Here is a 25,538-nt window from a genome sequence, read left to right as displayed (position 1 = left end):
CCAGCCACCTCACACTCACGGAGGCCCAGATGGGAGCCGTGGGTCCCTCCAGTCTTCAGAGTCAAGTTAAAGTCACTTGCTGATTATAATCATGGAAACTAACATGTTTTATAAGCTCGTGCTTGTATCGTGACTGACTGGAGCCTGAGCCATCAGGGCTCTGAGCGCACTGGACAGCAGGTTTGGAGCCTCTAGAACAGAGTTTGCTTCCCAGCTCTGGTGCTCGCTGGCCAGGAGGCTGGAGACAATTCCCTGGCATCTCTGAGCTATACTTCCCTCTTCCATTCAATAGGGGTAGAAGCAGCCACCACGCAGTGTGGCCTGAAGAGCCCAGCCTGTGCCAGGCCCTTTGTGGACGGTCGATAATTTGTGGCTGGTGTAATTATCACCATTATTTTATTCTGGAGACCTAACTGATGTCCTCTCTGGAATTACCTTTGTTTTTCAGGCTCCTTGCAAGAAAGACACCCCGAGGGGCTTCTTCTGGGCTTTACCCTCAGCCCCGGGTTTTTTGCAAGAGCCCCCACCATGTCCTGAGCTTTCACCACGCGCTTCAATCCAGCCTCTCCCCCAGCCTGGGACCAGCAGCCACATTCCCTATGCAGTTTTCCCTGCCTGTGACAGTTGCGTGGTCTCTGAGCCGTAAGGAGACTCAGAGACTTGGGGAGACCAGGATGGGATCTGTGTCATTTTTCAGACCCTCCACCAAGAGAGCCAGACAGAACACTCAGTGACGGCAGGAGAAAGCCCATGGAAGGTGTGACCCACCGCTCTGACCCCAAAGAAGCCTCCAGAGGAAATCAAAACCTGAGCATCCCAACATCCACATGTCCACGAGTCACCAGGGAGATGCTGATTCAGCGGGTCTGGGGCGCCCAGGGTCCTACATTCCTGACTACTTTGCGCGGTACTGCAGACCACACCTAGGAGTCCGCCAGGGCCTGGTGTTCAGGCAGGTGGGGTAAGACCCTGAACTTGGCATCAAAATCTAATTCAGGTCAGCTGAGTGACTCTGGACAAGTTTCCAACTCCCTGAACCTTCTTTTCTCATCAGTAAAATCACCTCTAATACTAATAACCCTTGTGATGGCCTCACAGACAGCTGAGAGTGGGGTCACACAGACCTGGGCACCAAGCCCAGCCTCTCACTGGCTGTGGTCCTAAAAATGTGTCTCCATGGTAATGGGACAAGCATTGCTTCCAGGGCAAAAGAGAGGTCCTCTGTATTTAGGGAGAAGAGGGTCGTAAAGGATGTGTTCATTTTTATCTGGAAAGAGGGTTTGCCCTTTGGAGACAGGAAGGGAGCCATTTGGGACGGAGGAAGCAGCCAGACCCAAGGTGAGGTGGTGAGCCGCGGGGGTCCCATCCCATCTGTCACTGAGGGCGGAACGGGGGCGTCCTACCACAACTAGTGCTTGTTCTCCAGACCTTTGCCACAAGCAAAGCACTGCACTTGGCCTTCTGCACAAGTTCTTCACGATCTCCACCTGGGACCCTGGGCACCGGAGTAGAAGCGGTCTGTTCTGCAGATGAGGATGCGGAGGTTCAGAGAGCTGGTTGCACTTGCATGAGACCACACAGCTAGAAAGCACCAGAGGTCAGATTCAGTTCTGGGTCCCTGTGACGACAGAGAGCCCCCTTCAACCTCCACTAGCTTCGCTGCTGCTGGGAACAGTCACAGGCATCCCCTGTGGTGGGGAGCACTAGTGTGGGAGAGCTGGGAAGGGCTGGAAGTCATTGGGTGCGAACCGAGACCAAGGGGGCTGTAAGAGAGGGGTTGGTTCCCCAAGGCACGCTAGGGGAGCCTGAAGTTGAAGGCGAAGAAAAACGGGGCAGCGTATGACAGTGACGCTTTGTCTTCTCAATACGTTGTCTGCTCTGGGCACCTGCACCAGACATCAGGCTCCATGACCCTCTCCCCAACCTGCTTGTGTCCTCCCAGGGACTCTGTGCGGGGAAGGGAGTGTCACCCTGTGTGGGGCACTGAGGGTCTGCCGTGCAGCCCAGGTGGTCTTGTCACTATCACAGATGATGCCCGATGGACCCAGCAGATGGCGGTGTCCCAGCCAGCCCAGGGAGCCAGATTGCTAGGGAGTTCGGGCTTGCCTCGGTTCATCCAAAAATAGGCACACAGGCTGTGCCAGGTGCTGGAAGCACAGCCAGGAGGAATGCAGATACCTCCCTGCCCCACTGTGCTCACTCTCAGGTTGGCCAAAGAGATGCCAGAGCACATACTGTGATCACTTCCCCTAGTGCCACACTGTCCAGATGCCTACTTCCCAGCTCGGCAAACTGAGATTTGTTGATGGCAAGACCCTTGTCCAAGGCCCTAGAGACTGTCACTGGCAGAGCCAACATGCAAACCCTGGCTTGCTGCTCACTCCAAAGCCCTGACCAAAGTTTGAGCAGGCAGAAGAGGAGTGGGAGAGCCTCCTAGAAAGTGGGATCAAGATTGAGCAAAGCCCTAGGAGCTGTTCTGTCCCTTCTGCCACTGGTGCTCATCCCTGTCCCCTCCCCCCTTGAGGGGACTGCCAGGAACCCATCCTCATTCTTATCACTCCAGTCTTCAGGGAAAGGGCAGGTAAAGAGGAAAGACTGAGCAAGGCACTGATGTCATTCTGTCATTTATTCATTCAGTAAATGTCATCAGGCACCTGCTGTGTGCCAAGCCCTAAGCCCTGCGGTCGACTTTGGGAGAGACAGACACTAACAGGAAACCCATAAGATCATTTCTGATGTGTTGAAAAAAAGAGAGACACACACCCACCCCCATATCCCATTGGGAAAAGTAAATCCCCAAAAGGGAATTGAGGCATGGCTATGAAGAGAAGAGGGACTGGATGTGGAGATCCCCAAACTTAGCAAATATCCACAAGATGGTTCCTGCCATTTTTAAGACTTTGAAAGCCTGCTCGGGTGCCCAGGGTGGTGGCAAGGATTCGGGTTCTGGAAGTAGATTAGACTTCATATCTGGTCCCAGCCACTTCCTTCCAGTGACCTGGGGCAAGTCCCCTAAACTTTGCAAGCCTGCAAAATGGGGGTGATAATTCTTCCCACATATGGTTGCTGTGAGGTCACACGAGGTCAGGCATGCCCCACACCTGGCATGTAATGAGTTCTCAGTTCAGTTTTCCAACCAAATACTCGATCACGTCCCATGTGTGGGATGTGGGGACACACGCATGCAAGGTAGGTCGCTAAGCCAGGTCCTTGAGGTTGGGGGCTTTTTTTGCTGACCCTCCAGCATATTCCATCACAGCTTTATTCTTTTAAGTTAGATTGTTGAGTTTAGAATTTTCTTCTTTTTTAGATTTTTTTTTTTTTTTTCAGTAATCTCTACACCCAATGTGGGTTGTGAACTCACAACCTCGAGATCAAGAAGCAGGTGCTCTGGGGCACCTGGGTGGTTCAGTCAGTTAAGCATCTGCCTTTGGCTCTGGTCATGATCCCAGGGTTCTGGGATGGAGCCCTGCATCAGGCTCCTTGCTCAGCGGGGAGCCTGCTCCCCCGGCTTGTGCTCTCTCTCTTCTCTCTCTCTCTCTTTCTCTGACAAAAGAATAAAATCTTAAAAAAAAAAAAAAAAGTCGCGTGCTCTACCAACTGAGCCAGCCAGGCACCCCACCATTGCAGCTTTAACATCATTCCTTCCTTCCTCCTTCTAGATTAAGGTGCCTAACTACAGAACTGCCCCTGCTTCCTTTAACCACCCCCCAAAACACCCAGCACACGCCGAAGGAATCCTCCTCCTGAAACAACCCACGTTTCCCCAGGGTGTGTGTGCGTTCTTGCTGGGAAAAGACCATCTGACATTCAACTATGGGTGCACACTTCACAGCCTTCAGTAGGTTGGGAGGGGCATTGTGAACCATAAACCCAGAAGTCTCCCCCTAAACAAACTCTTTGCCTCCACTGAATGCAACACCACAGGGAGGGGAGCCGGACCTGGTGCCTGGCACAGCGGGAAGCAGCCCAAAGGGGAACCGAGAGAAGAAAGAGCCAAAGGGATGTGGCTTTTAGAATACCTGCCTGCTGACAGATTGTGGGGAGCGGTGGAGATGATTGTGGCAGAGGCTGGGGGATGGGAGGTGTCACACTATCTCTCACTGGTTTTAATCTTAACTTTAATGTGAAATGTAATTACAGATTCTGAATTATGGTGGCAAGCTCATGAGGGCTGACTCATCAATTAGCCAGATTTATACGCTCGGGGTTCTCAGAGATCTATGACCCTGATGTGTCACCTCAAAGCTCTGAGACATCTGTTCTGCCAGTTCACTCTCTTGGGGAACCGTGGGGTCGAGAGAGCCACTTTTAGGGCCGGCTTGGAGGGACAGGCAGCCTGGAGACCGTATGTGCCTCCGCAGTCCCCTGTGAGGGCCTTGGCCTGGGAATCCAGAAACGTCAAATACACATCCTTACTCCCACTACCTCCATCGAAACCATGCGAGACCTCATGAATGGATTACCAACACCTGCTGAGTCGGGACCCAGCCTCGAGCTTCTTCTTAACACAGCCTTCCAGGCAGCCCCTACCAGTCACCTGGCTTCGGCACTTCTTTCGCACCCCTGGGATCAGCCCTTGCATGGTCTCAGCAGAAATATAATCAAAGAAAGGAAGCTGGGTTTTGATGCAGAAGGCCCGGGTTGAGTGCTGGTTTTGCCACTTGCTGACTGACACATTGGACTCATCGTGGTACCCACTGGTGTGCCAGTTTGTCCAGGTGAAGGCAGGGTGAAAATCCACAGTGAAAATCCATATAAGGTAATCAGTGGGAACGTCCTTTGTCTACTCTCAAACCCCACGCAAGTTAAAGATGGCAGCAACCAACAGAGGAGAAAGAAGGATGCCGACATTCCCAGCATCCTGTGAAAAGTGGGCGTGATCCCCCTCCACAGCCAATCCTCAGTGGGGCTGTGATCAGCTTTCTGCCCTTCTCTTTTGCCCTGGAACAGAAGCCAAGCATCAGCGTTCAGACCGCACAGGAGCTGCACCCCGGGCAGCCAGCTAACTCCAACAGAACGGCCAGGGGTGTGTTCTCCAGGCTTCTACACTGGAGGGGCCCCATGGCTTTGGCTTCCAGAGGGCCACCTCCCCTGACTCCAAACATCCCAAGAGAGGGAGAGGATTTATGAGAGGCGTGGCAAGCAACTGTCAGTTTGTTCTCTCTTTTGCCCTCATGTTTATTACACAAGTAAGCCTCTGTCAAATCCAACCCAAATACATTGTTTAAAAAAAAAAAAAAAAAGTGGGGAAATCCAGACAAACAAAAGTGAAAGTTAACACCACTGGTAATCCCATGATTTAGAGGTCTTATTAACACACCAAACAGATCCTTGCATTACTTTTTTTCCTGTGGTGTATATCCACACACCTATTTCTTTTTCAGAAATTAGGTCATTCTATACTATACCATTGTATAATTTGGATTTGGTTGTTTTTGTTTTTTTCACGTAAGAGATGGTGAATGCTTTTCCATAGTAATATATAGACACTATCTATTTCAGTAGTTCTGTGTTTCTTTGATCCCCTTACTGTTCAGTATTTTCCTTATTTGACAATTAGCTCCGTTTTGTTGGACCAGGCTTCCAGTTTTTCACTGTAATGAGCAGCTCTGAAAAAAAAAAAAATCCCACTTGGCTTCTCCAATGTATCTGCTTCCTTTGGTGAAATTCTCAGACACAGGATCACGGGGTCATAAGGACAAACTTTTCCAGGACTTCCATATCCCCCCAGCAAATTGCCCTCCTGAAAGGTCATACCTAGCTCTGATCCCCCCAGTAGTAGAGAGTCCTCGTTTCTTTCTCCTCGTGGAAGCCTGCAGGTAGAGAGCCACAGGCCCAGAACTCTCTCCAGCTGCCGGGTCCTATGGCCGGACCCCTGAGGGTTCTTCCTCTCCCGCTCCGCAACTTGAAGCTGGCCCAAGAAAGTCCATAGCCAGGAGGGGGCAGGGTCCTAGTGCCATGTGGCGCGGCCACCCGCAGACCCTGACCCCCTTCCTTTCCACCCATGCCCCCTGACGCCTTTTCTCGAGGCGGACTGCCCACACCTTGTGACGGGACAGCAAGCTTTTGAGCTATCATCAACCTTATCTTCCTTTACAGCTCCTACGGAGTTAACAGATGTACGCACGTCTGAGGCAGTCATGCGGCAAGAGACTTTGGGGCCAATCCTTCCCGTTTTGACAGTGTGTAGTCGAGGTGAAGCCATAAATTTTATAAACAAGAATAAATGACCCTTAGCAACATATGTCTGCTCGACCCTTCCAAGGTGATCGTAAATAAAGGCACCTGCTTGCCGGGGGAGGGACATGGGCGCTACAGATGGCCGGCAATGAAGGCGGAAGGCTCTGTGCCTTGGGAGCATCTGGTCGGGGACAGGTCACCCTGCCACCCCCAGGTCCTCAGCCAGCTGGATGCCTTTCTGCCATTTACTCAGTCATTCCTGCAGGCTGCCTTTGCCCCTATACCCCCTACCCCCGAACTGGTGCCTGCTGCTCACCCTTCCCCAGAGAGGTAGCTTATAGCAGGGGTGGAAGGGGAGGGGACCCTCTTCTCCTCCCCTCCCCTACTTCACTGTCAATTGTGACCTCATCACCACTGTCCCAAAGCCAGCCCCGCAACGGGAATCTGAAAACTAGGATTCTCGTCCCAGCTCCACTGCTGCCTGCAGGGAGACCTCAGGCAGCATGAGTCACTGTGGAGAGGTAAGAGCGTGCTAGAGGTGGACAGATCCAAGTTCAAGTCCGAGTATGGCTTCTTACTTGCAAGCCACCGGCCGAAGTGCTTTCTCCCTGGGCCTCAGTTTCCGTGTCTGCATCTGCAACAAAGCTACAGATTCCTGCCTGAGGGGCGTTGGGGGGTGTGCGGGACGTGCTAAATGCACAAGCTGCTCTCATATCACACCATAGAATATTCCTCGTGTTGCTCAAGAGCTCAGTAAACGTCAGCCGTTTATGAGGATGTCATCATAGCCATCATGTCCTCCCCAGCAGACCCTGTGGGATTCTGAGCAAGCGACCTCACCTCTCTGGGCCTCATTGTCCTTACCTGTAAAATGAGGAGACTACGTGCACAGGCCTCAGTGGGTCCCGAGAAATAGAAGACATTGAGGCCCACCTGAGCATACAGCTGAGAGTTGAGAAAAGGTTGATTGTGGTGGTGAAGGGTGTAGAGCCCTGACTTCAAGCCTAGCCTCACTTCCTAGAGCCATGTGACCTTGAGAAAGCCATTTCTCCCAGCTGCGCTGGTTTTCCACTGGAATTTACAGATGACAGCGATGTTCATAGTACCACCTTCATGGCCGGGTGGAAGAATTAAATAAGCCATTGCAGGTAAGGTGTTTAGCAAGATGCCTGGACATAATCACTACTCAATTTGTGGTCATTTTTAATATTTACTTACTAAATTCTCTCTAGGCCTTAGTTTTCCCATCTGTAAAATGGGAATGGTGATCTCTGAGATCCCTCCCAGCTTTTACCACTCTGTCTGAATACTGGAGCCAGGGCCTCTGGTCTGACTGGGACCGCCCCGCCGCCAGAGGCCGCGTGTGTCCCCTGGTCTCAGCAAGTCCAAACCAACGGAGGGGCACTACTTAGGGCTCTTTTGAGCTTCACCCCAGCCTGAGCTCCTTGAAAGTGCTTTAAAAAGGAGAAGACACAACTCAACCATAGCTACATTTTCTTTCTTGAGCAGCTCCCACGTGCCAAACCCGTGGGCTTATTCCCTGAACCACTGGAAGCTGAATCATCAGCCCCAGTTGTAAAAGATAAAAGACAGGCTCAGCCTGGTCGAACAGTTTACTGGAGGCAGCTCAGCTGGGAAGCGGCAGGGCTGGAACCTGAATTCAAGTTGTAACAACAACTATGAAAACAGTTAACTTGGGGCACCTGGGGGGGCTCAGTCAGCTGAGCGTCTGACTCCTGATTTAGGCTCAGATCGGGATCTCAGGGTCGTGAGATCGAGCCCCTTGTTGGGCTCCGTACTCAGCATGAAGTCTGGTTCAGGATTCTCTGTCTCCCACCTGCTGGCCCCTCTCACTCGTGCTCTGCCTCTCTCAAATAAATCTTAAAAACAAAACAAAACAAAAAAAACCAGGTAACTTGCTGGGGGTTATGCTAAATCCTTTTTTTTTTCTCTTAAGATTTTATTTATTTATTTGACAGAGATCACAAGTAGGCAGAGAGAGAGGGAGGAAGCGGGCTCTCCGCCTAGCAGAGAGCCCGATGCAGGGCTCAATCCCAGGACGCTGGGATCATGACCTGAGCCAAAGGCAGAGGCTTTAACCCACTGAGCCACCTAGGTGCCCCCTAAATTCTTTTAAAAAAAAAAAAGATTATTTATTTTAGAAAAAGAACGTGGGGGGGGCAGGGGCAGAGGGAGAGAAAATCTCAAGCAGCCTCCATGCTGAGCACGGAGGCTGACTCGGCACTTGATCTCACGACCTAGAGATCATGCGCCTGAGCCAAAGCCAAGAGTTGGACACTGAACCGACAGAGCCACCCAGGCACCCCTAAGTCCTTTAAAGTACCACCTTATTAAGCTGTCTTGGTGGCCTCTGTCTATGGGGTAGATATTCTTGTCCTTCCCATCTCACAGATGAAGAAGTGGGTCTGAGAAAGATGGAGTGAGTCACCCAGAATCATGAAGTTAGGAAGTTTCAGAACTGGTCTTGAACCCAAGTCTGCCTAGGCTGATGCCCAGCTCCGTGTCTAACTGTTCACTGCCGTCCATGGTCTCAAGCACCAGAGACCTGGCCTCCCCAGCCTGCCCTGCGAGGCTGGAGGTCTGCGGACTCCAGGGGCAGGCAGTCTGAGAGTCAGATTGGCTCATCAAGAGTGGGCTGTGCTAGTTATTTTATTTATTTTATTTTTTAAAGATTTTTATTTATTTATTTGACAGAGCATGAACAAGCAGGGGGGAATAGCAGGTAGAGGGAGAGGGAGAAGCAGACTCCCCACTGAGCAGAGAGCCTGATGTGGGACTTGATCCCTGGAGCCTGGGATCATAATCCAAGCTAAAGGCAGACGCTTAACCCACAGAGCCACCTGGGGGCCCCTGCACGGGTTATTTTATTTTATTTAAGATTTTATTTATTTGACAGAGATCACAAGTAGTCAGAGAGGCAGGCAGAGAGAGAGGAGGAAGCAGGCTCCCATCAGAGCAGAGAGCCTGATGCAGGCCTCAATCCCAGGACCGTGGGATCATGACCTGAACCCAAAGTCACAGGCTTTAACCCACTGAGCCACCCAGGCGCCCCTCCACTGGTTATTTTATTTAATTTATTTTTATTTTTTTAAAGATTTTATTTATTTATTTGACAAATAGATCACAAGTAGTCAGAGAGGCAGGCATAGAGAGAGAGAGAGGAGGAAGCAGGCTCCCTGCTAAGCAGAGAGCCCGATGCGGGACTTGATCCCAGGACCCTGAGATCATGACCTGAGCCGAAGGCAGCGGCCTAACCCACTGAGCCACCCAGGCGCCCCCCACTGGTTATTTTAAACTACTTTTTTTTTTTTTTTTAATCAGAGAGAGAGAGGGGGAGAGAGCGAGCACAGGCACACAGAATGGCAGGCAGAGGCAGAGGGAGAAGCAGGTTCCCCGCTGAGCTAGGAGCCCGATGCAGGACTCGATTCCAGGACTGGGATCATGACCTGAGCCGAAGGCAGCTGCTTAACCAACTGAGCCACCCAGGCGTCCCTCCACTGGTTATTTTAAAGAAGCGATACATCCCTGGGGCTTCTGTGGTCTGCTTCAAACTGTCCACGTCCTGTGAACATGTGTATGCGTGTCTGTCCTCAGAGAGTGTGCACGTGGCCTCTGTTGGAAATGTCTGATTCTGTGGAGTGGGAGAGAACACAAGGAACATCCCCAAGGCCTCAGATGTCCTCAGCTTGCCTGTCCCCTGCCTCTGCTTGGGCTCAAGCATAGCCTTCCATGAGGGACTCCGGGAGAAAGAGGATAGCACGCCCAGTCGGGCTTGCAAAGGTGAGTCCCCTCAGTAAGCAAGACCGGGATAGCTTGGGTCCAGTATTGCCAGGGAGACTCCCAAGCCCGGGCGAGGGAAGGGAGGGATTAGCCACAAATCCTTCCAGGTGCTGATTTATGTAGCATTCATGCGGAATTTATTATACAAGGAATTTTATTCAATTAAACTCGAAGTGCGTCTGGATTCTTAAAGGTTCAGTAGTGATAACTGGGACAGAGCGATCATAAAACTGTATGGGCTGTCGGAGGAAGGTGTCATGGGGGAGGAGGCGAGGGTGACATTGCAGCTGACGGGGGATTCGGAACCAGGACGTTTGTCATTGGGATGTGTTATAAGTTCAGGCTGAGAAAATTACTTGGTGAGAAACGCACATTAACAATAGCCAGGAGATATCAGTTAAGGGAAACTAGGTTGAGAAATGAGACAGGAGAATCTATTAGCATCTGACATTGTTCTTGGCGGCCCAGGTCGTGATTAAAACGGCTGTCAAGGGGTGCTGGTCGGGGGGCAGTTGCAAGGCCCCATCCTGGGCGGGCACTTGGTGCTGACTTCCGGACTGACTCCCGGAGACAAGGAAGGGGCTTCCCTCAAGCCTTAGTCTTCTCCCCTGCAGAAAGTGCCCATTTCGGGGTCGCTGTGAAGTTTGAATGAGCATGCGGACTATGGGACCCCTGGATCGGGGCCTGGCCAGCGGTAAACCCCTCCCGGGTGCTGGTTAGTGTGTGGATTCCCTCACTATCCAACCACCAGCAGGGGAACTAAATGTGTCCCCGCCCCGAGAGCCTGGCGGGGCAGGGGAAGGCAGGTGAGCCAGCATACCAGAGCGCCTATACCCCAGAAGTCAGGATAAATACAATTTTCACATGCTATTTTTTAAAATCTAAGTTATGCAAAAGACCTATGATCAACAAGGACTCACATATTTTTAATTTTGATTATTTTATTTTAAGATTTTATTTATTTATTTGAGAGAGAATGAGTGAGAGAGAGCATGAGAGAGGGGAAGGTCAGAGGGAGAAGCTGACTCCCCAAGGAGCTGGGAGCCCGATGCGGGACTGGATCCTGGAAGTCCGGGATCATGACCTGAGCCGAAGGCAGTCCCTCAACCAACCGAGCCACCCAGGCGCCCTTAATTTTTATATTTAAGTACTCTCTCTGCCCAACATGGGGCTCGAACTTACGACCCCACAATTGTCGTACACTTCTCCGACTGAGCCAGCCAGGCGCTCCGAGGCCTCATAATTTTAAGTAAAAGCAGCCCACTGTTTTCTTGCCAGAGCCTGCCTCAGGTGCGAGGGGGCTAGATCTTGGAAGCTTTCCCAGCCATGTGCAAACCTTCAGGCCGCAAGGGCTTTGTGCCTAGTCATGTAGTCGTGTGTGTTGATGGCGAAGTTTTACATTCATGTTTCCCCGCCAGGCTCCGGATACGGGAGGCTATTTTGAGGAGTGCATGGAGGGGTGCGCAGGCTACCTTTTTCTTTGGGCTCCACAAGGCACCGCAGAAGAGCTAACATTCCCCTCCAGTCCGTCCTCTGGGCCCGCGGAGCTGGCCTGCTGTTTTCCCCAGGCTGGCAACGCGGGAGGCCCCTCCCGAGCTGCCTAATGGGCCCTGCACCCAGGCCATGACTGGGGGACTGTCTGTGGGCCAACACCAGGAGGAGGCTGAGACAGTGCCTGGGGACCTGGAGGGAGAAAGTCAGGCCTGTGATGGCCTGGCAAGGACTGCTGGGGCCCGGGATCCAGCAATAGGCCGACTGTTTTGTTTCGAAGACTCCCTTGATGCTGTATTGACTCACAGAGCTTCTCTTGTCCTTTGCAGGGTGTCTGACCATGGCTAGGGGCATGAGGTTGTCGTTTCAGTAACTATGTCCTGCTCCTTCCAGCAGGATATGAAGGAGCAGGCAGAACTGAGTGAGGAGAGTGGGTCCCTGTCCCTGCGAGCTCCTGCCACCCCAGCCTGAGCACCGAGCCCCTCCTGACATGCCGTTGCCTTCGAGGCATTCAGCTCTGCCCCCCAGTACTAAGCACCCGCGGTGTACCAGGCCTGTTGCTAGCCACTGGGGAGCCCTCGCCCTCACCCACGCTCGCTGGGGCCTTGGCCACGCCATCTTGGCTAAAGAGGGTCAGCGTGTCCTGCTGGGAACCCAAGGACCAACCCAGCAGGATGCACTGTCCCTGTTCCTTTGGCAAAACTAGCAGGCACATGGTGGTGGCAATGAGAGCCAAAGTCCACACGTGACTGATGGTCTCTGCAGTCGCAGAGCCGCTGGCCAGGAACCAGAGTGACCAGGCTCCCTGAGCCGGGCTGGTGGCTGGCGCTGAGCTGGGGCTGCTCGGTGAGTGAGTGATTGCTGCCGGGCCAGGCGGCTCGGCCCTGACAGGTTCGCAAGAGCCTGCCCTTCCGGAGTCATTTCCTGCCATTAGCAGTGTGCTGTCTTCACGTTCTCGGGGCCGCCTCCTTGCCCTGCATAAGTATCCCCTTCCCAAGGACACAGCTGGCACTGGCAGAGTTGTTTCGTGTGGGGGCAGGGGGTGCGGTTGCAGGGGTGACAAGAGAAATAAAGCACAGCCATGGCACGGATCTCAGAGGCCGAGACCAGCAGAGAAAGAAATCCTCCTCTGAGCAGTGCTGTTCCCTCTCACCAAGGTCTCTGCCCCTCGTCCCTCAGCGCTCCCCCACCAAGGAAGGCAGGATCTCCTCCAGGAGGGTGGTTGGTCTCTGGGCTTCCCTCCTGCTGTGCACACCCCTCATGGGTCTGACCTGTCCCCCCCACTCCCCTCCCCCCACATGGGCAGGGATGGTGGCTCAGAGGCTACCAAACTGCCAAATCCCCTCTGCCTTCCCCTTTAGAAACGTGACATTTACAGTCTGCGTGGCCAAGCTAAACTTCAAGTCCATTTCCAAGGGCCTCTGGTTCCATTCCAAATCCCCACGGCCCTGGGCGTGCAGCGGGCACACACTCGCACATGGCTCCAGCTTGTCCCACTTTTATTTTTTTCTACGTGGCTCTTCCTTGCAGCAGTCACTTGACCTGATTTTCGGCAATACTCCATTCATTCACTCCCACGTTCTCTGTGACCCGGGAGAGGCCAGGGGAGCGGGCAGGAGGCTCATGCAGCCCTACCCCGGCCTCGATCTTCAGGAATCAGGACAGGAAGGACACACCCTTCGCCTGTGAGAGAGGTCTGCAGATCTCCCCACTTTGAGTTATTTCCACGTGCCTCAGGCTTGGTCCGACGGGTCATTTTTCTTGTATATTTTTTCCTGATTCCCCTCTTTCATAGCTGCATATCTGGCTAACGTGAAGAGATAGTCGCTGAGTCTGGAGGGGCAGAGAAGTCAATGGGATGATTTGAAATGAGAGATCAATGCTAACTGGATCCTTCCCATATTAGACTTCAAGGAGGAAATATAAATCATGCCCTAGGAACACTGGGCAGGACAGGGGTACGCAGCCAACTCGGCCTTGATGGATGGCCCTCCAGGCCCCCTTCTGTGACTCGGGTGACAGGGCTGAGGCGTGTGCTGCTGGACGGGGCTGCTACTTCCACACCTGCAACCTCCATAGGGCTGATGCACCTGATGGCTGGTTTCTGCACCTGCCAGCAACTGGGACTGGGACACCCCAAACTGGAGAGGCCCAGCCTGCCCTTAGGATGGCCACAGTGAGTTCAGGAAGCCGCCTACCTCTGAGTGGTTCCCCCACTTTTCCTTGTTCTCATGTTGAGCACTGACCCCTACCCTCCTCCTCCTCTCCCGCCCCAATCCTACTCTGAGGCCAGCTCCGTGCCAGGTCCTGCTGGAACCTTCCCAGACCCATGCTCCCACTGGGATCGTGCCCCCCCCGCCCCGCCAATGCCTGACTGTCTCTCTGGGGGTGGGGGTTGGGACCAGATTCTACTCTGGGGGTCCCCCCTTCCTAGAGGGTAGTGACGTACTTTTATCTCACGTGCTCAGTGACGCTTTCCTTGCTGAGGGAATGAACGGGCTCGGCCCACACACTCTGGACTATAATGTTCGCCAAAGATCACTGCCATGATGAGGAATGGAAACTTCCTCATTCCCTTCAGGCCCACGCACCTCCCAGGAAGAATGGAGCTGCTCAGGTCATAGCCCAGTGGGAAGAGTGACCACAGCAAGGGGTCAGACCCTGGCTGTGAAGTCACTTTCTGGACACCCAGGACAGCTCCCAGGGGCCCCTGGGTTGTCAGCCTGCCCCTGGGCCCCCAACTGCATGAGCCAAGGCTTTAACAGAATCTGGTGGAGCCTCTCCAGGGCCAGCCCAGCTCACCGAGTCCTGCACGGGGGGGTCCTGGGCTCGGATGGCCCCGAGCCCACTTGGCTGTGCTGTCTCTTCTCAGTTCACATGGCCCCGGGGCCTTGCAGGGAGGGGCTGAGAGATCCCAGCCTGAGCTCCCTGGTCCCTCAAACCTGAAAGTGGGCCCCTTGCTACACACTGTCCCTTTGTTTTTATGTTTTGTGCTGCCAGTTTTTTAACAGCTTCTCCCAGTGAAATCGTCACCTCCCCAGGGACGGTGCCTGCCTTGTTCTCAGCAGCATTCCTGAGGCTGGCCCAGCACCCAGCACGTCGCAGACCCTCCGTGGGTATGAAAGGAATGAAGGAGCATGTGGGGCCCCTGGCCTTATTGTCACTTGCCACAGTGGGCCTAGTTTTTCAGAGGGAGGCCTGGGATGCCCCGAATTCCATCTGAGTACCTGTTTAAGAACTTGGCCACGTTAGCGTCCGTCTCACCCATCTGGACAAGGGGCACCACACTGGAAGGAAAGGAAACACCACGTCACGTGCACTCTGGGGTCCCAGGGCTGGGTCCCACACCAGCTGTTCCTTGCTGGTCCGGATGCAGACGTACCAGACAGTGGACTGCCATCTGCCCTTGCTAGGCCCCTCCTGCACGTCCCCTCTGCCACAAAACCCTTGCGGGGAGGTGCTCCCCCCAACCTGAGGCTCTCCATCTGTGGCCCCTGCCCAAGTGGCTTTTCCATCCCTTAGGCACATCTCTACCTCCTTGTCCTGTGTACCGAGGACCCATCCTCTGTAGGGGGCCCACTGCTGGGCCTTTGGGTTTCTCCAATTTTTTGTTCTTATGAGCATTGCCGAGGTGGCTAGTTTTGTACAAATAATTGATTTGTTCTTTTGAGGCCGGAACTCTGTTACCTGGGAGCTCTGTTACCTGAGATCACTCTGGCCAACTGCTTGGTCCCAAGAACCTTCCGTGAGTAAGGAAAGTTTTATGATAGGAGGCTGTGGACAGAGCTCAGCTCAGGAGCAACTGGCTCACTGCCCTGGCCAGGACGTCACCTCTCTGAGCTCCAGTTCCCTGACTCCCAAATGCTGGGGGCTGCGACCACCTCTCTGCCAAGGTTATCACGTGGCATCAATGAAATAAGGAACAGGAAGTGCCCAGCACAGCCCTGCCGACTCCCCAAGTGGGGCTTTCCTTCCACTTCTCTGGAAAGCTGGCTGGCAGCTGCTCTCCGTGTCCATGGAGGCTTTGCTGTGAGCTCTTTTAAAGTTTCTCTGAAAAGGCTGTTGGGAGCTCTTGGGGGAACCCCCCACCTGACTCCACGTCAGAGGTGTTGGCACAGTGGCTGGTGGGTCTGTGGCGAGCTTCCCCCTTAGGCCCCCCAGAGCCACGGGGATTTCTCTGGGCCCTTTTCTACCCAGCAGCCGGCAGGGTCCCTTCATGTTACCCCACAGCCTAAAACCCATCATCCATGGCTCCTTGGGGCTCTCAGGACAGAGGAAGACCCCTCTGCACCGATGAGGCCCCGTGGCCTCTGGTCTCACCATGCCCTGCATGTTCTCGCCCTGGACCCTGACACTCAGCTTCCTTTGTGTCCATTCCACGCAGGGTCACCTCTGCCCCGATTATCCCCTCGCCCCGCACACTGCCCCTCCCCACCCCCCGCAAGCCTTCGACTACTGCCTCACAAGGCATCCCTGTGCCCATGGCACGTCCCTCACAGCCCTGCTCATGGTGTGACATCCCCTGAAAACAGACACCTGGTCTGGCTGGTGGCCACCTGGTATGGCAAAAATGGCAGACGAAGGTCTGTCCACTGCCGGCTGCAAGGCACGGAGCCAACCCCCCTGGGACCTGCCCCGTCCTCTCCCTCGGCCCCCTTACCGTCTCTCTGCTCGGCGGCACACAGCCCGGCAGAAGTGCAGCACAGAGCTGCTCTTGCCTCCCGACTGCAAGGAGAAAGTGGGTGTTGGCAGGGGTGGAGGAGGGGGGAAGCCGGTATGGGGGGCAGGTGTGCCCACAGCAGCCAGATGGGCTGGCAGATACATAGGGCCTTGTACCCCAGTGGGCAGTGTTCTGCTTCCAGGGGCCCTGCAGGGGTGGAGGAGAGACCTGTGAGGGTCTGGAGGGGACTCAAGAGGCTGGCGGGCAGCTTCTGTTACTGGCAAAAATTAAAGAGAGGACTCAGTCAATGTCTGTGTGTCTCCAGGAACACGCCCGGCTGGCAGCCACCCCCTGGGTGAGACCCTGCAGTGCCTACTGGCAGGATGAAGGCTGTGAGTGGGGGCAGCTGGCTGGAGTACTTGTCGATCCACTGCTCCAGCTCCAGGATGCACCCTGCCTCGAATGTGGCGTGTCCTGAGGGGTGAAGCAGAAAGACACGGCCATGACATCCACGGCCCGCCAGACCAAGGAAACCACCCCTGCGTCCCTTCTGCCCAGGTGTTCTGCAAACCCCTCCCATGGGCTCGGGAGGTCCTTCCTTCTCGGGGTCTAGGGGCCAGGCTGCCAGGGGACCCAGGGGACACCCAGGACAGAGTCCCCCCCCCCCCCCCACACCACCTCAGGCCCTCCGAGCACAGAGACATTACTTAAGTGAGCCTCCCTGGCTGAGGAGTGTGGCGTGGCCAGAGCAGAGCCGACATCCTGCAGCAAGCACTGGATCTGGGGAAGCAACATAGGGTGAGAATGAAGATCCACTTGCAGCAGGCCAAGCAGAGATGACGGGCTCTGCATGCAGAGGTGCTCCCTGGGCGGGCCTGGCGGGGACGCTCTGATCCCTTAGCTAGCCGGCATTTGGAGGCTGATGAATTAACAAGGCTGGCCTGAACCCTATGCACGCCAACTCTGCTGAGCAGGGCCCTGGGTCCCTCGGGGATACCCAGGTCACACCAATGAGGAGTGACAAGCACCCAGTGACGGCCCAGTGACGAGTATCTTCTCAACCCATCTTCACCTCCCTCATGCCTAGGCCCCTCGAGGTTTTTCCCTTTTCTCTAAACTGACAGCTTTGGTTTTCCACTGTAGGACATCTGGGCCAAGACACCAAACATGACAGTGCTTTCGAAACCACAAAGGAGCATCTGGGAGAACGTGGTCAGCCCCTGCATGACAACGAGCCACAGGCACCAGTGCCAAGGACACCTGCAACACCATCTTGGACCCCGTGCCTAGCCAGAGTCCACTCAAGCTGCATGGGGGGCTGTCGGGTGGGTGGGGGCCTGCGGCCTCTGTGAACACAGTCACGGTGACAGCTTGCCAGGAGCAGGACATGATAGAGGAGAGCAGAGGCCGCCCACCCAGCAGTGGACCAGAACCCTCCTTGGGCTGCCACTTGGGTGAGTTACTTGAGTGAGTCTGGTGTCTCTGGGGCTTCCAGGGGGAGGCACGGTAATGATATTACCCCGGGGCTTGGCCTCCTACAGCGTCTGCCCCTAGGACTGGAGGGAGCTGGCACTGGTTTGGGACTAGGACCCCAGCTCTAGTTGATTCCCAACCGGCATCCCCATGCAACATGGACAATGACCTCCAGCTCAAGTGCTTTTGTGAGGAGGGCAAGGCCCAGGCAGTGCTCCTGGGTAAAAAGTCACAGGCTGCACCCTCAGGGGGCCCTGGCCAGTGAGGAGACAGGTGGATCATACCACCTCACCACCTTGGTGATGCCCGCGAGGGGCCAGGTGGGTAGCCCAGGCCCCAGAGGAAGTGATGTTGATGCTGTGATCCAGAGGACAAGGGCCTCAAGCACAGGTCAGCTCATCATGTCACTGGCCCACCTTCCCAGACTTTTCCCTCTGCAAACTCTGCTCAGAGATAAGCACATCTAGAAATGACCACAGGGGATATGGGGATATGACCATTTCTCCATTGTGAGGCTACAGACTATCCTCCAGTGCACAGAGGGGCCTTGTTCATAGAATGTTCCAGCAATTGAAGTCTCCCATCCTTCTGCAGCCCCCTCACTACCCTCTGTCTGTTCCCAGGAGCCTAAGTGGGCTCTGGCCTGGCCTGGAGGACTACAGTGGGCTTAGGGCTGACCTGCAAGGAGCAGTTTCTAGTCTCTGCTCACCCTGTAGACTGTAACCTTGTCTTGCATGTTCGGGGGTGGGGGGTGTGTCCCTCCCACTGCCGAAGGCCTGTCTGGGGGCCAGGGCCTTTATGCTTCCTAAGTTGGACAACACAAATACTAACAGCCACAAAGTCCGAAGGTGGAGAGCTTACTGGCCTTCCTGGCTTTCTCCAGCCCAGAGGCTGCTGATGTCCGGGCCCGGAGCACTCTCTGGTGTGGGGGTGTCCCATGAACTGTGGGATGTTACCTGCGTCTCTGGTCTCTGCCGCCTGGATGCCAGGAGCGCCCCCCCTCCACTTGTAACCACCGAAAATAACAATAGATATTGCTGAGTGTCTTCTGGGACGGGGCAGAATTGCCCTGGGTCAAGTCCACTGCACGTGACACTTGCCCCCGGGTACTAGCCTCACACCTGCCTGGGAAGGAGGATGGTGTGTGTCCCTGTTTAGCAGGTGGAGAAACTAAGGCTCCCAGAGAAAGAGCAATTAGCCCCAGGTGGCAGAGAGAGGAAGAGATGGTCACATGGCAAGTGCGGTCACGGCTGCCTGGCTGCACGGATAATAGCCCAGTGCGGGGTGAGACGGTATTACTTACTTTCTGAAGCTCTTCAGCAAATGGGTGGCCTTTCTCAGTGATGAATTCCAAAGCAAACCTATGAGGAAAAAGAAAAGAATCTGCCTCTAACAGAACGTGCCTGCGCCCTGCCTTACATGAGGCAGCCAGTTTGCTGGGATGCGTCACCCAGCTAATACTGCTCAAACACATGGGATAATTTTCTTGCTGACAAGAAGAATGTCAGAACCTTTCACTCGGTTAGCAGGTGTGTGTTGCTCAAAATGCCTTTCTCATACCCATTACTCAACCAGTCAATGCTTCCATTTTCCATGCCAGCTCTGGCCCAGTCCAGGCAGGTCTGTATGAGCGCATGGGACACAGGCTCTGTTCAGCAGGACAGGGAGATGACTGCATGTGAACTGAGGTCAGCGCTCTGGAGGAAAGGGCCGGAGTCCTGTGAACCTGGCCTTGGCTGGGGTTCAGGGAGGGCTTCCTAGAGGAAGCAGTGCTAGAGGTGGGACTCTGAAGGCTGAGTAGGAGTTCCCTGGGAAGGCAGGTGGGACGGGGAAAACCAAGCACCCAGGACCCCAGCTCCTGTTTCCCTCCAAACTCTGCACCCTCTCTCTGCACCAGGCAGAATCCCGGCAGGGAAAAGTCAGTGGTGTCTTTGCAGGATTCCTGGAGGAAAGGCTGGCAAAGGGACTATGAATAGAGTATGGGAACAGTTCTGGAAACTGACACTGGATGGCAAAGATGAGGAAAAACAGGGGCATGAAGGGGTAAGGGAGGGTCAAAGGTGTCACCACCCCAGGAGAGCTGGAACCCCAATGTGCAGCTGGCTGGGCGAGAGTCACTGGGGAGCAGAAGCAGAAATGCTCCCACACCTGCCTCCACTAATGTCCCATCTGCTGGTGCCTCCCGTTGGCTGGACCCACCCAGAAGCTGAAGAATGAGGGGACTGGGGCTGACAGTGTTACCACGTGATGCAGGCCACATCCTGGGCACACCAGCGAAGACAAGAGTGAACGGCCTCCAAAGGGCCAATGAAGAACCCCCAGGGCGCCTCGGTAGCCCATCTCACAGTGAGAACTAAATAGACAAAAGTGTCATTTGTCATCTAGTGTGGGACAGCTCTGTAGGCTGGACACCATCTGCCCTGGGCAGAGCACTAGCCTCCTGGCACAAAGCAGGGGCTAATGTCCCTGCGACACAGGCCAGGCGTTGGCCCCTCCTTGGAGCTTTGTGGCATCAGGCCCCCAACTGCCTGCAGATGTCCCTCTAGTGTCTGTCTGCTTCCCAGCCCCAGAGCTGGGCTCTGGGAGCATGGGCTCCATGGAGCACGGGGGCTGAGGCACTCTGTTGGGCATGCCTGGCACATGGAGATGCTCGGTCACATGCTGCAGAGCCACCGCTGAGGCATCCCCGGTCTCCTGACCGCATGGACTGGGCGCTGATGGTTTGCTGAGTTGCTTGACTCAAACCGCCGATGCGCACCTCACCATCCTACCCCTCGGCCCACATCATCTGGTGTCTGCCTCTCCCTGCCGCCCTCGCACACAGACCAAAGCATCTGCCTTCTCTGCTCTGCTGGCCAACCGTCTGCATCTGCCGTTATCTGTCATGAGCACCTCACCTCGTACTCACCTGAAGAGTGGGGGAGCTGGGGGTGGGGTGAGGCGAGACAGCTTCAGACAGGGGCAGGCAGGGCAGAGGGAAAGGAGCCCAGGAGCCTCAGGGACCAGAACACAGGCCCTGCGCCACCAGGCCGAGGCGGGTTCCTTGAGGGCTGGCAGCCTGACAGACCAGCCAGCACTCTTGGGAGCTTCACGTGAATTAGGCAGACTGACGCCAGTTCAAAATCAACCTCAAGGTCAATCCCGTTGGCCTTACCCAATAGCTGAACTTAATTCATCCGTCGTTCCCACGGCTTCAAACACTTGGTCATCTTTCGATCTCCTTTCTCCAGTGAAGGTGCTAGAAAACCCTGTGAAAAAATGTTTAGCCACTCAAGTCAAGATTTTAAAAATTTTCTTGATATACTCCTTTTAAAGAAACTTTCCAGTAAGTAGATAAAATCTTTTTTTAAAAAAGAAGGGGGGGTGCCTGGGTGGCTCAGTGGTTTAAGCCTCTGCCTTTAGCTCAGGTCATGATCTCAGGGTCCTGGGATCGAGCCCCGCATCAGACTCTCTGCTCAGTATGGAGCCTGCTTCCCCCTCTCTCTCTGCCCGCCTCGCTGCCTACTTGTGATCTCTCTCTGTCAAATAAATAAACAAAATCTTTAAAAAAATTTTTTCCACCTGAAGTATAACATATACACTGAAAAGTGCTCAAACCGTAAGAGTACAAGCTGGGGATATCTGGGGGCACAGTCAGTTAAGGTTAAGTCTGCCTTTGGTTAAGGTCATGATCCCGGGGTTCTGGCATTGAGCCCTGTGTTGAGCTTCCCACTCAGCATAGAGTCTGCTTGAAATTCTCTCTCTCCCTCTGCCCCTCCCCCGGCTCTTTCTTTCTCTCAAATACATAAAATTTTAAAAAGAATGAAGTGTACGTGTTGAAGAATCACCACTGCCTGAATATACCCGTGATCAGCAACCACATCGAGAACTAGAATAGGATCAGATCCCTGAAGCCCCCACGGACCCCGTTTCTATTGCTACTCCTAAGGATAAATCCTACCCTCACTTCTTTCCTGATACACTTTTAAGCCCCCTAAATCATGGACAAACCATCCTGCTAAAGAAATGAGACACAGAAGGACATATTATGTATATATCATAATTATATTTCATATAAAATCGAAGTCCTCTGTATCTCTGCCTAGGTCACAATTTGCCCCTGTTCTCCCCTAACCACAGAGAAAGAGCATACTTGCTCCCTGAAGTCAGGAGCAGGCCTGGCGCTCACAGGCAGGCTGTGGTGTTCTCCTGCTGGAACTTGGACGAGTTCAATGAACACCATCTTACCGAGGTCCAAACGAGAGCCTCCCTAATCATGTCTGAGCCCAGAACACTGCCCAAACTGTAACCATGACCAAACATCCCCATTTTCTGGTCAAGGCGAGGGACTGCTGTTTCTCTTTCTATTATAACTGTAGCTTCTCTTTTTCTCTCCTACCTTCTAGCTCAGAGTGATTTAAGAAACCCAACTATAAAATTAGCCTTGCTCCCTACAGCATCCAATCCAGAGCGAAAGCCCCACTTCCTGGAACTCTCCCCCAATCACCTACCCTAAGCCCAGTCCTACAATGAGGTCTTTCCAGTATCTTCTCACTGAGCCCACAGTGTGCTATGCAAGGAGCTAAATGACCCAGCTTGACTGGACCACATTGTCCTTCAGGGTCTCTGCTGGAGGGCATCAACACTACCTTCTGCTTGTTGTCTCTGGGCACATTTTCTTTCCCTTTTTTTTTTTTTAAATTGTGATAACATATACGTAAAACAAAACTTACTGTTTTAACCATTTCTAAGAGTACAGTTCAGTGGCATTAAGTGTCTTCATACTTTTACTACATAAGTATAGACCCACCAAAATACACATACACTAGTAATCTGCACAGTTTTAAACTTTAGAAAATGTGTCAGACTGACATGTTCTTCCACATCTCACGTTTTTTCTGTATGTTACATTCCCGTATTGTTTTTTTTCCAAAGATTTTATTTGTTTATTTATTTATTTATTTTTAAGATTTTTGTTTATTTATCTGACAGATCACAAGTAGGCAGAGAGGCAGGCAGAGAGAGAGGAGAAAGCAGGCTCCCTGCTGAGCAGAGAGCCCGACGTGGGGCTTGATCCCAGGACCCTGAGATCATGACCTGAGCCGAAGGCAGAGGCTTTAACTAGCCACCCAGGCGCCCCCAAAGATTTTATTTATTTATTTGACAGAGATCCCAAGTAGACAGAGAGACAGGCAGGGAGAGACAGAGGGAAGCAGGCTCCCTGCTGAGCAGAGAGCCCGATGTGGGACTCAATCCCAGGACACTGAGATCATGACCTGAGCCGAAGGCAGAGGCTTTAACTCACTGAGCCACCCAGGTGCCACTGTTTATTTTTTTAAAAAAGATTTTATTTATTTGTCACAGAGAGAGGGGAGCAGCAGGCAGAAGAACAGGCTGCCCGATGAGCAGGGAGCCCGATTCGGGACTCGATCCCAGGACTCTGGGATCATGACCTGAGCCGAAGGCAGACGCTTAACCAACTAAGCCACCCAAGCGTCCTGTTCTGGTATTGTTTAAATAATCAAAGTAATATCCGCTCATTACAAACAATAACAGGATAGAAGTATGTACCACAAACGATGAAAACCCTTCTGTTCGTTCCCTCTCAAAACTCAATCCCTCTCCCAGGTGTAAGCTTTCAGACTATTCTATGCCTATCTGAACACATACATACATACACACACAACACAGTTTTATCCAAGTGGATTTCAATTACTTGGATTGTTCTGCAACTGGCTTTTATCACTTATATATCTTAGGCATTATCTTAGGCATGTAGGGCACTTGGGTGGCTATATCAGTTAAGCACCTGGCTCAGGTCATGATCCCAGGGTTGTACAACTGAGCCCAGCACTGGGCTTTGTGCTCAGGGCAGAGAGTCTGCTTCAGATTCTCTCTCCATCTCCCTCTACCCCTCCCTCCCACTCGTGCATGTGTTCTCTCTCTCTCTCAAATAAATCTTTAAAATATATATATATTTTATATATATATATAATATATATATATATATTTTTTATATAGATCTTAGGCATCCTTCATTTCACAGAACATTAATATTTATTGAGATCCATTACATAATTTTTAAGGACTGGGAACAATTAGGCAAAACTTTTTTTTTAAGATTTTATTTATTTGACAGAGAGAGACACAGCGAGAGAGGGAACTAAAGCAGGGGGAGTGGGAGAGGGAGAAGCAGGCTTCCTTTTGAGCAGGGAGCCTATTACAGGGCTCAGTCCCAGGACCCTGGGACCACGACCTGAGCTGAAGGCAGACGCTTAATGACTGAGCTATCCAGGCGCCCCAACAAAACTTTAAGATGAAGCTGACTTTTTTGTTGTTGTTGTTGCATGTTTCACTTGCTCCTACCTTTGTCTCCTGTTTTGGTGTATATCTTGGGGATCTTGGGTGTCTTCAAGGAAGACTGAGGCCTGAGGAGAAATAGACATCAAGACAGTGGAATGAGTGGGAATGGCTTACCCAGTGTGACACCACCCTCAGCGGGTCTCATCTTGCTGCTTGTAGCCTCAAAGGCAGCATTTAACTCTCCTTTGCTGACACCATTCCCCTCTTTCTTCCTAGTTCTACCCTTTGTGGGTGGGTTCTGTGTCTTGCCCATATCCATAACTGCAGAGTAGCTCATGCTCAATAAATATTCACGGAGTTTACTGATCACTTTCCATAGTCTCTCCATTGTGTTGGATTCCTGGCATTATCTCCTGGAATCATCCGTGGAATCTTTCCACAGCCCCAAAGGTAGGAGCTACCTACACCCTTCATTTCACGTGGAGAAAACTCAGAAAACTGAAGGCCTTGCCTTCCCAGGTCACCCAGGAACACATAAGGCTGGGATTCATGCCCAAGACTACCTTAATTCCCCCGAACTCTTACTTCCACCCATCCAAACTCTTTTCTATTCCGCAAGTGCTGGCTTCTCGGAGAAAGCCATCTGGGCCACTAACATTCTGTGAAGCTTCAGGTACACTCAAAAATGAATAATTGCTAAAACAGAGTCAAATTCTGGCATTTTCAAATTGCCACATAAAGCCTTTAATACAGGCTTCAACACTGAAACTTGGAATGTTGTTCAAAACATTCCGTTACTGGATCTATGAACTATATCGATCCATTATTAATGCATGGTATGCTTCAGGTTCTGAGGTCCAGCGATGACCTGTAAATTTAAAGGTCTATGATGACAGCCATCTTCAGAGCGAGTCGGTTTATCTCTGTGTCTTAAAGGAGAAACCGCCGCGGACATAGGTCAAAATCTGAACTGAGGCCCCACGTGACTGCAAGGCCTGGCACGATGGCCCTCCTGGCCCCCCTGTGGGATAGTTCCTGCTTGGACGCCTGAGAGCTGGGCTGCCTTCGGACCTGTGCAAAGAAATCTCGGTCTCTGGCTTCTACGGTGCCCGCGTGGCCACGTGACCGCTTAGGCCTAAGAGAGGACGTCACCGGCTGCGGCGGTGATCTCATAGCGGTGTGACGTCACCACAGCGACCACCATTCACAGCAGGTAGCCGAGCTGCCAGCCCAGCAGGCACTCACCCGTCCCCGTCTTTCACGCCCTGGGGGCGGTGGCTCTGGAAACGGGGACATAGTAGTCTACCGGCGCCGACACTCCCGAGCAGGCCCAGGCGGCCACCTAAGCCCCACACAGCCATGCGCCAGGCAGCTCGTCAGGGGCTGACCCCGCCAGGCTCCCGTCCAGGTCTGGGGTGACTCCACCTACCTCAGGCCGCACCACCGTCAGCCGCCATTTTCCATTGGTCCGCGGCTGTCGACTCAGGGCGGGACACTCCCAGGGGCTTGTTTTCCATTGGTTTACTGAAGGGGCGGGGAACGCCAAGACGGAGCGTGGTCGCCACACCTATTGGCCAATGTTCTAGCCAACTGGTAAAGGGACGCCCCGGACGCGCTTTTTGATTGGCAGAGAGGTGGACGAGCCCCC

The 25,538-nt window shown here is 53.2% G+C and overlaps 1 protein-coding gene and 2 long non-coding RNA genes across 4 annotated transcripts; 2 read left to right on the top strand and 1 right to left on the bottom strand.

Moving 5' to 3' along the window:
- Window positions 1–1,169: 1,169 nt before the first annotated feature.
- Window positions 1,170–5,499, top strand: LOC309848459. Its single transcript, XR_014303054.1, has 2 exons — window positions 1,170–1,597; window positions 4,144–5,499. It is a non-coding gene; the product is annotated as an uncharacterized lncRNA (long non-coding RNA).
- A 1,127-nt stretch (window positions 5,500–6,626) lies between these two features.
- Window positions 6,627–16,525, top strand: LOC309848107. Its single transcript, XR_014302822.1, has 3 exons — window positions 6,627–7,331; window positions 9,799–9,984; window positions 16,461–16,525. It is a non-coding gene; the product is annotated as an uncharacterized lncRNA (long non-coding RNA).
- MMAB (metabolism of cobalamin associated B) lies at window positions 12,958–25,315 on the bottom strand. Of its 2 annotated transcripts, XM_082699280.1 has the most exons (9): window positions 25,136–25,315; window positions 23,954–24,015; window positions 20,763–20,856; window positions 18,912–18,969; window positions 16,843–16,915; window positions 16,512–16,609; window positions 16,136–16,200; window positions 14,703–14,762; window positions 12,958–13,308 (listed from the first exon to the last, which is right to left on the bottom strand). In XM_082699280.1, the coding sequence occupies exons 1-9, from the start codon at window positions 25,249–25,251 to the stop codon at window positions 13,209–13,211; spliced, it is 726 nt and encodes a 241-aa protein (XP_082555406.1). In that variant the 5' UTR covers window positions 25,252–25,315; the 3' UTR covers window positions 12,958–13,208. The 2 variants fall into 2 exon arrangements, with proteins under 2 accessions (XP_082555406.1, XP_082555407.1); XM_082699281.1 differs by lacking the exons at window positions 16,136–16,200; window positions 16,843–16,915 and having other exon boundaries at window positions 25,136–25,300.
- Window positions 25,316–25,538: the final 223 nt, after the last annotated feature.

Source organism: Mustela nivalis, assembly GCF_964662115.1.
Source record: "Mustela nivalis genome assembly, chromosome: 14".
Classification (NCBI taxonomy): Eukaryota; Metazoa; Chordata; class Mammalia; order Carnivora; family Mustelidae; genus Mustela; species Mustela nivalis.
Note: the sequence above shows the minus strand (reverse complement) of the source record. Positions and strands in the feature narration are given on the sequence as shown.